Below are 12,535 nucleotides of genomic sequence, written 5' to 3' on the forward strand. Positions count from 1 at the left end.
AGCAGAGATGTCAAGTGCATTTATGCTAAAATAGACAAAAGCATATAGATTATGAAATCTAGGGACACCAATCAAATCCAGAAGGATGCTCAGCAGTACAAATTCTTTGTGATTGGAGTGAATCCTGTGAGAGGCAGCTCAGATTATCATGATGGAACCCTTTGATGAAGGAACTTTTGGTTACTATTAACACTAGAGAAACATATTTTCCCCCTGCTTTATCTGAAGTGTTTTGCTCAAGTTATGTAAAAGGCCCACTGCATTCCTGGCCCACAGCAAACTATGAGGTATTTAGCTTGACGTAGACAAAATATAGAAACCCAGCCTTTTTATTACCTGTGATTTTAGCACTATCTTTCAAACTTAAAAGGTGCCACCTTATAAGTGAAAGTAATACCACAAATAAACTGCAGGATGCCACAATGCTGCCTTTTCTTCTGACAAGATGGGTTTTTCTTTCCAGCCATGGAAAGATTTGCATTTCTTGAGTATTTGATTGGGTTAAGTGGTACATTTGCAATTGTTTCAGGTTGTAGTGTCTCTTGAGGCTAATCTTAGGATAATGTATTTATTAAATGCTAAAAGATAAAGATGCGACATCACTGCAATGCTTCTTACTGTCAGTAACCTGAGACTAGACCAGAACAGAGGCATCGACATGGGTACCTCCTGCTGAGTTTAATGAAGGGAGAGGGTCTGAGAAGTGTAGCCATGAAAAGTCATGGTGCTGCTATTCAGAAGCAACTTGGGCTTTTATTAAAAATCCCACTCTTAACTAGATAGCTTGTGTGTGTTATTATAATACTCGTGTATAGCAATTGCTGCAAGGAAGCACACGTTGTTTTTCTACGGAATAACTGTTCTTTCCCGTTTTACTTGAAGTTTACGCTTACATTATCCATGATTAACGTTTCTCCAGACATGGGAATGAGTGTACAGGAAGGAAGGAAGGGACGGTAATACTGCCAGCTTGCACAATTGTGCTGGAAACAGGATGACATTTAAGAAAACCGTGGCACTGCCTTCATATTTTCCTGCTTGGAGTGGCTGAAAACTCTGTCCCTCTCAGTAGGGCAGCATCAAGGAATAGAAAAGATCCTTGTACCTTGCAAGGACAGCAAAAAAATCTTCTTGGTCCTTTGCCACAAAGGAAAGAAGGATGCAAGCAGAGGAAGGATGTGGCCTCTGGTATGACTGCCTTCTGCTGGGTGGCTCCTGAGTATCTGATCAGTGGGTGCTGGAATTACCATTGTACCGAGATGCCCTGAGTGATTTTGTCTGTCTGCTCAGACATAATGTTAACTATTCTTCTTTCACATTTTCAAACTTCTCTTCAGAGCCATGAGAGTGGGATATTGACAGCTGTTAGTAGTTGTATTACTTTGGGAATCCTTTGTGGGCTTTGTGGCTTATGACCAAACCACATATCTTGAGAAGGATGTTTGAAATTTCACATCTCTCAGAAACTGCATGTCAAACCTGCCACTGCAGAATAGCTTTGAGCCTTGCCTAGGTCTGTTAGACAAGATGGCTAGTATGCACTGCTGGAGACTTTGTAGAGAGAAGTGAGACAATCCCTAGAAAAAGTTGGAATGTGCCATATTTAGTTTTTTTAATATTGAAGACAGGCTGTCTTGGGAAAATTATGGAAATTGGAAGGAGCTGAGAGATCTTTAGAGGAATCTGAGATCACAGATGGGGCAGAGGAAGGGAAGAACTGAGGTGTATGCAGAAGAGAGCATCTGGGGTGCTGTAGGCCAAGTGCAAGCAGCTGTAGTGGGACAGATGATGGCAGTGAAGAAGTAGGAAGCATAAGAATAATGAATAGAAAAATGATAGAAAAAGAAATTGTATAAAAAGGAATAGATCTATGGAGAGAAGTGGATGTAGAGTTGAGCTGGCTAGAGACAGTAGCTGGTCTATATAGAAAATATGAAGAACGAAGACAAGAGGATGAGGAAGGGAGCTGGTTAGCATGGCAGGGCTGTGTTACCACAGGCTAGTGAGAGAGCCTGTAAAACTGAAAATAGCTCTGACTTCTGCATTTTCATCTCAAGTGAAATTTTGGTCATGAAATTCTCAGCAATGCTACTAGGAGAGGCTGTTTCGTCCTGGAAGATCCAAAAAGTGAAGGTCAGTTATATACATGAACCTTCAAAACCTCAGCATGAAGAACTTTCTTATTCTGGAGTCACACAATAGATCCAGCATTATAGTGTGCTCAACAGAGGCAAAACAAATATGTAACAAGGGAAGGGAGAAGATTCAAGTGTGTACTTGTGAAACAGATATGCTGTGCAAATAAATTACGAGTCGGGCTACTGAATTGCCCATTCCCTAAGGAATGTGTGGTATTTACATGAAATTAAAGTCACAGAATTCCCAGCTGAAAAGGAGATAGATTTGCTAGGAAAACTGACTGCAGTTTCAAAACCAGGCATAATTCCACATGCAGTTGATTGCTGCAAAGCATTGATAGCTCATATCTTACCGGTGTTGCATTTTGTTTTATTTGACTGTGCTGGGAACTATAACCGTCCTTTTCTTTTTCTGATATTTTAGGTACAGAGAGAACTGGCTGCTGTCATTGCCTTGAAAGCAAGGAAGTCAGGTGAGTCAGGCTGCACTTCAGAGGGGTTTTTGTTGTGCTGTTCCCTTTTGTCATTTCTTGAAGTATCTGAATTGTCACTGCTTTTTAACATGGGGAAGAAAAGATAGTAATGGAGAATCTGTGTATACAGCACAATGCAATTGCAGTTAAGTTTCTCTCCTTCTAGCTCATTGCATCTAATAACCTAGCTAATAAAATCAAAGTGTTACATTTGAATCTGAACTTGGATCTTTTTCTGGCCAAAATCACTATTTTCTCTAGGCTTGCACTTTATAAAAAAAGCTGATGTCTTTATTTGACTTATACTTAAGACAAGTAAGTATGTAATTTCCTCTTTTTTATTTTTTAATGTCCAGTATCTCATGCCATCATATTTTCTGTCTTTTACCAGCCCACCCAGGTGTTTTTCTTACTGCTAAAACAGAAGGACAACTTCATGCACAAAGGCTTTCTTTCCTGTGTGGCTGTAGAGGCAAGTTTTGATCAGGGCAGGAAAAGGGGAAAGACAACTGGATAACTGAAAGTCTCTGACAGTAAGAGCATTCACAGCCAATGCTGGTGTTACAGTGCAAAGGCACTGAAATGTGTGGCCATCTGAGCTCCATCAGGGTTTGGTAGCACAGGTGCTTCAGAAGAATCTGCATCGCTGAGCTGGAGTGGAAGCAAGGAAGCTGTGTTTTCCAGGCACTGCACAGGAACCAACAAAGCCTGCTTGGCCAGACCTGACTCTTTACAGAGTTAATTCTCTGGTGTCTTTGTGCAGTGTCTTCTGCACCAAGTTGAATGCATTTCTAAAGTAAAACAGAGGCCTTAAATTTTAAGGGGCCTAAAATTATTAGCGTGTTCCCAAAGCCATCGAGGTCTTTGAGTGCATTTTCACTGAGCATCTCCTGTGATTTTCAGTGATTTTTCTAGAACTTAAAGTCACAGATTTTGTACTTCTTGAGATATTTTCTGACTTGTTAATAGTGCTGCATCATAATATCTCTATCAGTCTGTCTGTTGCTTACACGTGCAGCACAAAATTTGCTACACACATGCACAACACACAGCATGGTATCTTAAACTGGGGGCACCAAGAAGATGTGGCTGGTGTACCTGCAAACATTTTCTTGTGAAAATGTAAGTATTAAAAAAAAAATTCTAGACATAGTTTGATGCCATTTTTTCTAGAAATAGAAGTAGCCATAGGTTATATCCACACTCATCTATAAAGGTAAATCTGTAGAAAGCGAACACAAATGTGAATGTGAATTCAGGCCTGAATTGCTTCTGTGAGGTAGCTTTGCTTCTGAAAGTGCTGTAGTCATTTATGATGTCAACACCCCTCGGCTGCTTGCCCTTACCTGGTGTCACCCCAGTCCCACCTGACTTGTAATGGCTGAACATGGAAATGCTTCTTCTCTGGCTCAGTGCAGAGGAAAACAGGCTATTTTAAAGAAGTGCTCAAGGAAATATTTTGTTTTGCTGTTAAATGGGCTGAGTGTGGTGCCATGTACATTTACTTCCTGCTTACGGAGGTATAAGAAATCTCTCTGCTTCTAAGCAGTTTTATCAGCAAATATTACTACTGCTACTAGCAATAAATAAAAATCTTTACCCCCAAAGAGTTGTTTTTAGCCCAAATTAGCCTCTTATTTCCTTTTGGTGGATGGTTGTTAGAGTAGAAAATGGGATGGGGGTTGGATTAGGAATGAGCTGCAAGAGATGAAAATCCAAGAGAAGAATATCTCTTGGAGTCTCCTTTTTGCTGGTGTAATTGCAACCCTTGATGAGCAAGTAGAAATATTTCAGTTAAAAATCACAGCCTTAAAAAACCAAAGCTCCTTATAGAGCTTTGCAGTGCTGTCCAGCCTTTTCTAATACATTAATGTAAACACTTAAAATATCTGTTCAGATCTGAACAAAAGATAACTCTCTTGTCAGTTTAACTAGTGCATGCTTGTTGAAATTTGCATTTCTTTATGCCCCATCTTGGATGACAGTAAAAAATAGGTGTATGATCAAGCATAACTGTAAGGCCTAATTTAAGTTAATGCCTTTAGTGCAGTAGGTGCAGAGTAAATTAGGGTGGTTGGTTATGCTTCTTTATTTTATTGCTGGTGGTTAAATTCACAGTGTAGCAGTTACTGTTAGCGATCAAGTGCTGTGCCTGGTGAAGCGAAGCATGTTTCAGAGAAAGTACTTCTGGAGCTGTAAGCCACAGTATCTGTCAAAGATATTGTGCCTTTAATGCTCTCCAAGACTCCGTATAATTCCAGGAAATAAGCCACCAAAAATCGGACAAAGAGTTTATTTTGGCTTGAAAGGAGTGGAACATGGCTTTTGGGCCAGCTGCCCTGGGTAGCTTCCAAGCTGGTGTGAATGGTGTGGGAGCCTGGCTCATCCACCCTGGGATTCATGAGCGGGGAGAGCAGGCGACAGGCATGGTCCTAACCTGCTGTCTGGAACCTGGCTGCAGAGGGCAATCAGTTCATTAACCAAAAGCTTTCCTAGAGATCAGCAGCTCCCCCATCAAAAGAAGAAAAAAAAAAATTGCCTAATACAAGGACTATATAATTGACTATATAATTTTTTCCTGAATTATTTTAATTTCTGGTTGTACCTCTGCTCTTAGAGAGGCCCTTCACAGTGATTTAATTGTACTAGAAAAAATGGCTGATTTAAGTTTTTGCATTATTTGTCTAGAGCTGCTGTAGTAATCACCATGTTAAGTTGCATGGAAAGTGCTATGCAAGCACACAAACACCACAGCTCCCTCTGCAAGAGGTGGAGAGGTTCCAGGTAGGAGGGTGTGCTGGGTTTGGAGGGGGAGGACAAGTATTGCCTTTGGTTACCTGAATAAAACAGTTTGTTTTTGTTTAAATGCAGCTTGGTTTGCTACCTAGTGTATGTATGTGAGAGGTAGTAATTGCAACTATTACAGTTCTGGCCGTGTCAGAGATTTACACACTCTGTCTGCTGACAAAAACCGAGGTAGAGACCTGACCCTGCTGTGGGGTAGGGCAGAGTATCAAATTCTTGCTAGTACAGGATCTGACTTGATGGAGAATGTTGGCTACCAGAAAATAAAAAGCCAGTAGGGTGTGGAGTAGAATGCCTTTCCCCAAGAGCCATTCTTCTGTTTTTACTGTGGTGTAGAAGAATAGGAGAAACTCATAAAGCTGGCAGATGCTGAAAGAAAAATGAGGAACCTGAAAGATTAAAAACTTCTGTGCCGTGGAAAAAAAGTTCTGTTTTCATATTCCAGATGTGTGCTGCAAGTAAACCACTCTGATAATAAGGCATATGCCGACAGAGACATACTAGAGAGCCTTCATGCAGAAGGAGCTCAGCACGTTTAGTTTCTTTGCAAATAAAACTAAACCAGGGTAAAATAAGTGCCTGTAGTTCAGAAGTGTTGATGTACCTCGGTAACACTGTTGACTTGAAATCACATTTCATTAGAATAAAGCTCTCATGATAAAGGTGACCGAAGAGGGGGAAATGAGCTTGTGCACTTCCCTGTGGCTTATAAAAATGCATTGAAATTATTCTTGCCTAGCCTTAGAAATAAATAGAGTAAACGCTGTCTTCTGTGGTTTGGTAAAAGGTCTTGGGGAAGCAAGTAACTGGAGCAGAAGGGAACTTTAATTGTAGGCACTTGGCATTAAATTGTTTTGTTTATTTATACCTTGCTGGCTTCTGATACCTTCTGCAAATGTGGTGAAATGTAACATAAATGCAGCTTCCCATCTGAAGGTTTACAAGGGTCGTCGGCATTTATCTCAATTGCTTGTCATGGCTCATGACATGTTTCTTATGTGTTAGAGATGGTAGCTAAAACAAGGATAAAAAGCAGCAAATAGCCTAAGGCTGGAGGCTTTAGCTGGTGGCAAAGCTACACGGGTACATCTGAACTGATCAAAACCTGTCAGGTAGATGCTTTGTAGTGGTGTTAATCCCATCCACAAACAAGATGCCTTGCATTTCTGTGCACAAACCGAGCTGCACCCTGTGGCATCACTCAGCAAATCCCTTTACAGAAAAAGGAATTTCTATAACTTTATTTGTGCAAAGGATCAATTGATAAGAGCATGACTCTGGTCTTTGTGTTTGTGAATATGGGGGCTAATTAAGATAGTAGGTGGCAGGGTATGCATGAGGTAGGAAGATGGTGACTCAGCTTCTCCCCAGGCATTGCAGGAGCAGCGGCAGGTCTGTGGGTGCTTCTCCCTCTCACTGTGAAAGGCAGGGCAGCCACAAAAGCCCTCGCACTTGTGTGTGGTTTTGCTCCCCCTTATGAATGATATTCAGGTTTCCACTATATAATTAGACACATTTTAGTCATGCCATTCTTGACTTGGCAAGCTCTATTGACTTTTTAATATGTCGTTTACGTTATTTATAATAATGTACAATAATTTTTAATAATATGACTTTTGCAGTGTATTAACTCCATATTTGAGACCTTCTGGATTGCTTCCACCCTATTCTTACGTATATGTATGCATATCCACCCTTCCCCTTTTCTTTTGTATTGCTTCTGTCAGAACCTAACTGCCTATGTGATTTGCTTCGTATTTTTATTTTAGTGCAGACGATTCAATATGAAGCAGTCACTGGGGCTTGAGCTTTGCCGACATGAATGAAAAGCAAGCTGTGAACAGCTATTCCTTTTCCCAGCTGCTGCACCACCTCTACAGCACTGCTGTCAGAGCTGATTGCGTGACTCGACTCAAACACACTCCAGGCAATGTCAGCCCGGTTAAACACATGAGAACAATCAGGCTGGGTCAGGTTAAAAGTCCATCCAGCTACGCTCCTACTGTGAGTGATGAGTAGGGATGCTTAGAGTAGGAAACAGAGCAAGTACAAACAGTCCTTCTGATGTACATACTCAGCATCTACCAGCCTGTGATAGAGGGATTTTGCTGTACCCATGCTGCTGTGATATGTAACCCTTGCTGGACCTTTTCTCCATTAATTTATCAAATTGCTTTTTAAGCCTGATTATACTCCTGACCTTCATCATCCCTTATGGCAGTCTCACAACTCACATGTGTAGTATGTTAAAACATATTTTTCCGTGTTTGTTTTAAACACATTCCCCACGACCCTCACTCTGTTGTGATACAGCTTTTTGCTGACAGAGACTGGTGAATAAGCCATTCCCTATTTGTCATTATACTATTCAGGATTTTGTGCACATCTGCCATACCCCTGTGAGTTGTCTCATTTCCAGGCTATATCACTAGTCATTCCTTGTACCAAATCTCTTCCATTAAATCTGATCATCTTTGCTACATCTCTTGTATTACTTTTGAGGTGGGGCAGCCAGAGCAGCACACAGTATAGCAGCAGCACGTGCTAGAGTTGACACAAAGTGAGGGTGGCAGCTTCTTATCAGGGAGGGGAGGTGGAGGTGTGTGGGAAGGAGCCCAGTAAGATACTTTTGACAGCATTAAGCTGTTTTATCAGCTTGGTTAACTCACAAAACTGCATCTTTATCATTCAGCCCATTTCCTCAAGTAGTACAGATCCTTGTGAGACTTTTCAGTAAATTTATTCCACAATAATTAGCAAAAGTTTGTCATATGGTGCTATCTGAATGTCCTATGCTATGTTATTCATTTTATTCACTTCTAGAAGTGTTGTTATATAGAAAATGGAAATCATTACAAATTTGAGTTAGATTTGTATACACACTTGAAGAATGAGGTTACAAATACACGATCAAAGGTCATTCAAGAATAGAGCAGTTCAGCATTGTGTGTAAATTTCAAACATATTAAATACTATTGAATATACTAGGTATTCAGTATCTTTGGATTAAAATGTGCATGGTTTGTTACCAGTTATGCCACTGAAGAAGAGCATAATGAGGTGTGAAAAACTTGGTCCTATTTACAGAATAAAGTGACAGTCATATGCCAGAGAGGTGTGCATTTTCTCTTGTGAAAAAATTGAGCAAGTTTGAAGGGTGGGAAAAGGGTAAACCAGTAGGATCTTATTGCTTTTCTATTCTCCTCACGTCTCTTTTCAATCAGTTTATTTACTTGACTCAAGTAGTACCTCATTTCATTACAACTCCCAGTTCCTCCAAGCATCCACTTGTTTAAACCAAGGGTTGAAATTAGTAAACTGTGTGGAATGACAGTTCTTCTGCAAATGTTGCCTACAGGATTCACCCTGGAAAAATGGCCACTCAAAGTGAAGGTGCAGGACTATTGTGCTTCTGTTCGGTCACAGTGACTGTATCTTTACTTTTCCCCTGCCCACTGAAATGTGGTTCAAAGTAAAAGCTTCACCAGAAAACGTAGCTAGCAATATTTTAAGAGTTACTCTGCACTTTAGGGTCTTTCTTTAAATGCATTCCTTTAAGGTCTGTGATTTCAGGTCTTAAAGTAAGGGAGGTAATCTTGGTTTGTTCAGCCTAGAGAAGAGAAGACTGAAGGAGACCTCGCTGTGGTCCCTCATGAGGGGAAGCAGAGGGGCAGGCACTGATCTCTTCACTCTTGTGACAAGTGACAGGACTCAAGGAAATGGCATGAAGCGGAGTCAGGGAAAGTTTAGGTTGGATATCAGGAAAAGGTTCTTCATCCAGAGGGTGGTTGAGCACTGGAACAGGGTCCTCAGGGAAGTGGTCAGAGCACCATGTCTTTCTGAGTTCAAGAATCTTTGGGGCATTGCTCTCAGGCACATGGTATGAAGAATGAGGTTACAAATACACGATCAAAGGTCATTCAAGAATAGAGCAGTTCAGCAATGTGTGTAAATTTCAAACATATTAAATACTATTGAATATACAGGTTTCATAAACAGGTCCTGGGCTGTCCTGCTCAGGGCAGGGATTGGACTCGATGATCCTGATGGGTCCCCTCCAACTCAGCATAATTTATGATTCCATGATTCTAATCATGTTTGCTTCTCTAAGTAATCCTTTTTAAACATTCTGTGCCCTATTGAAGGGAACCCCTTCCCCTAGGGACCAATGGGGGTTACAATGATACATTGCATCATATCAGGAATTCTTCCATTACTCCTGAGATCAAGCACACCAAGAAAATGACAGCACTTCAAAAGAGCAGGATCAGACCCCTGCTATCCCTGGGGATAATGATGCTCCTTGTGTTGGCTGGTCAGGAACACTATGTGTATCACACACATGGAGCTCTGTTGTGCCTTAGCTGGATCTATAACCACCTGCTTTGTGCCCACCCTGGGCAATGCTGGGGATGGGAAATGCCCTGGACAACATCAGTGAAAGGACTACACAGTAACACTTACCAGCTGTTGTGTGTTCAACAGCTGATATAAAGCAGAATGGACTCAGACTTGGAAAAAGAAGGAAAAGAGCTCTCTGGTGGGAATTGTGGTGAGACAGATTTTGGCAGTTTATGGTTTTGTTTTTGCAGTTGTTGTAGAACCTTGTGCATAGTTCTTTCTGTGTGATCTAAGGTGCTCTCACAGAAGAAATCAGCAATGCAGAGTAGCTGTGTAGGGGGAAGATATTTTGCACATACACAAAAAGAGACAGCACAGTAAGGTCGGAAAGACAGCAGTTGTGCAAAAAACAACCCCCAGGTGAATGTTTTGTTTACTAGGGCTTTGGGAGAGGCATTTACAATGAGTTCACGGAATTTATTTATTCAGAGTCCTCTTTGTTTCCTGCTCCTTTCCTGGCCATGCCTGGGGGATGTTTCCATGGAATAGAGAGCAGTGTTTCACTTTGCACCAGCCTGCTCAGCAACAGTCCATACCTTTTTGTTTGATCTGTTCCCAGCAATCATTCTCTGATCATGTAATGGGCTCTTCTCCATCCTTCCATCATCTCATTTCAGACAACACTGCTGTAGATACTTTCACTGCCACATGATTTTTTTTTTTTTTTAGTTTTTATTTTGAATATCATGCACATGAGAACAAATATCTACAATTACTGGATAAAATTTAAAACTTTCTGCATTCAAGCATTAAATTGTTTCCCTTGAGCTGCGATTGGTACAAAACCCCTTGCTTTTGTCTGTTCGTGTAGTAATCCTACAGTGTTTACATACCATTTTTCACATATTTTTCCTCCTTGATAAAAAAATATGATTTCATATGTTTACAAAGTGGGTGTAAAATATGGCTTTATCTTTGCATGCATCACAAAGGGCCAGCCATTGAAAACCAAATCTCCTCTGGCCACATGAATCAACAGTAGTTGTTTATCTATTTAAAAATGCCTGTCTCGTTTAGCTAGAGGTGTTTTACAAATTATGTTGTTCTAATTCACCACTAACTTGGACGAAATATGGACCTTCAAAGCCAAATGAAAGGCTTCAGTTCTGAGAAATAAAATAAACAGAAGTTCCTAAAAAACCATTGTACAATAATGTGAAATGACCATTATCTGACTGAGCTGGGAAATATTGGTGGCTTTGCTTGTTACACTCATTTTTTAAATTTATAATGGCTATATAATGTAGGCAGGCCCAAGCCTCATTTAAACTGAGGTTTGTCCTTCCTGTGGTCATTTAGAAGCAGTGGGAAGGAACGGCGCCTTAATGGTGATCAGCAAGACCAAATCTTCATCTGCCAGCCTCCTTTCTTACCACACTGGCTTTCCTCTGTTTAGATTGCAGATACCTACCCTTGCTGTTATCTGCCTTTTGATAAACTCTGCAATGAGAGGAAATGCTTTTGCATCATTTTCTGGAGTCTTGTTTCCTATCTGAGATTTGGGAAATGGCTTGTAGCACTAGGACCCTTGGGAACTTCTTTTTCTGTGTGGAAACTAGATCAGAATAATGAGTACCCTCTGTGCAAATTCAATATTAGTTCTACACCTAAGGTCAAGCAAAAGTTAATGACCATTTTTTATATACAGAAGTCAGTTATGAGATCAACATTACATTTCACACTTTTGTAATTGTAAAATAAAATGCTGGAGTAATTTATGTTAAATTGATTTAAACTACAAAGCATAAATATCATAGCATCCCAGATAAGGGTTTGAGAGAAAATGGCATCATTGTCACTTGTGCAATAGTTCATTCACTGATTTACAAGTACTTTTATTCCATCTTGTGCTGGCTGTGCTTTTTACATACAGAGGTGCTGAACAATGCTGTAAGCGGGAGTCTGTCTCTAATAATTTTTGCATTTTCTTTGTTTCTTTAATTAGCTGATTTACTCAGCTGATTGCACAGCTGTCTGGGCAGCACCCCCCAGGGGTCTGCCAACTGTTTCAGAGATATGTAATGTACTCAGTGAAGGGAAATCTGTATGATAATTTCCATATATATATGCAGAAATTGTGGGAAGGAATAAGAAAGCTCAAAGGCAATTTTTGTATTGCTAATAAAAGGAAACGTGTTAAAGATGAGCTTAAAAAGCTTGCTCTTTTCAGTAATTTCTGGGAAAAGATTACCCTTTCATGGTAAATAAGGAACCAATTCTCTCTTGGAAGGTTTTGTTCCTGGGATTATTGCTCTCTTACAAGCAGCTTTTGGGGATTTCAGAGATACTCAGTGCTTGTTAGTTTTCCCCTTTAGTTTGGAAACAGAACTTGGAAAATGCAAGAGCATGCATGAGGATGTGGTCTGGTCTAAAATGGTCCCCAAATCCTAGGTTTGCAAAGCATTTACTGGCTGCTCATCTTCTTTTCCATTGCTCAGCACTAGTGCTTTACATAGCCTAGAGGACCTGGCTTTTAGTTTCCCCAGTGGTGTCAGTATGAGCTATTCATTTTTTTCCACTCTGATAAATTAATAAGCATCAGCAAACATTATAACACTGTCAAGCAGCTCAGAGCTGCCATAGTAACCAGCCTCTCTAGAGCTCGCTGTATACCCTCCACAAAGAACAACAAAGGATACCACAAGTTCCATTGTTTAAAATAACAGTAAAGTTTTCAAAAATAATGAAATTAGCTTAGTTATGTGATTAAAAAAACCA

At 40.4% G+C, this 12,535-nt stretch overlaps 1 protein-coding gene across 3 annotated transcripts in view; it reads left to right on the plus strand.

Moving 5' to 3' along the window:
* RAPGEF5 (Rap guanine nucleotide exchange factor 5) overlaps positions 1–12,535 on the plus strand; it is a 159,499-nt gene that overhangs the window by 42,410 nt on the left and 104,554 nt on the right. For all 3 annotated transcript variants that reach the window (XM_048303609.1, XM_048303617.1, XM_048303627.1), the window contains exon 7: positions 2,563–2,611. In XM_048303609.1, the coding sequence (XP_048159566.1) occupies positions 2,563–2,611 (49 nt within the window). The remainder of the gene's footprint in view (positions 1–2,562; positions 2,612–12,535) is intronic.

This window comes from Corvus hawaiiensis, chromosome 1 (assembly GCF_020740725.1).
Source record: "Corvus hawaiiensis isolate bCorHaw1 chromosome 1, bCorHaw1.pri.cur, whole genome shotgun sequence".
Taxonomy (NCBI): Eukaryota; Metazoa; Chordata; class Aves; order Passeriformes; family Corvidae; genus Corvus; species Corvus hawaiiensis.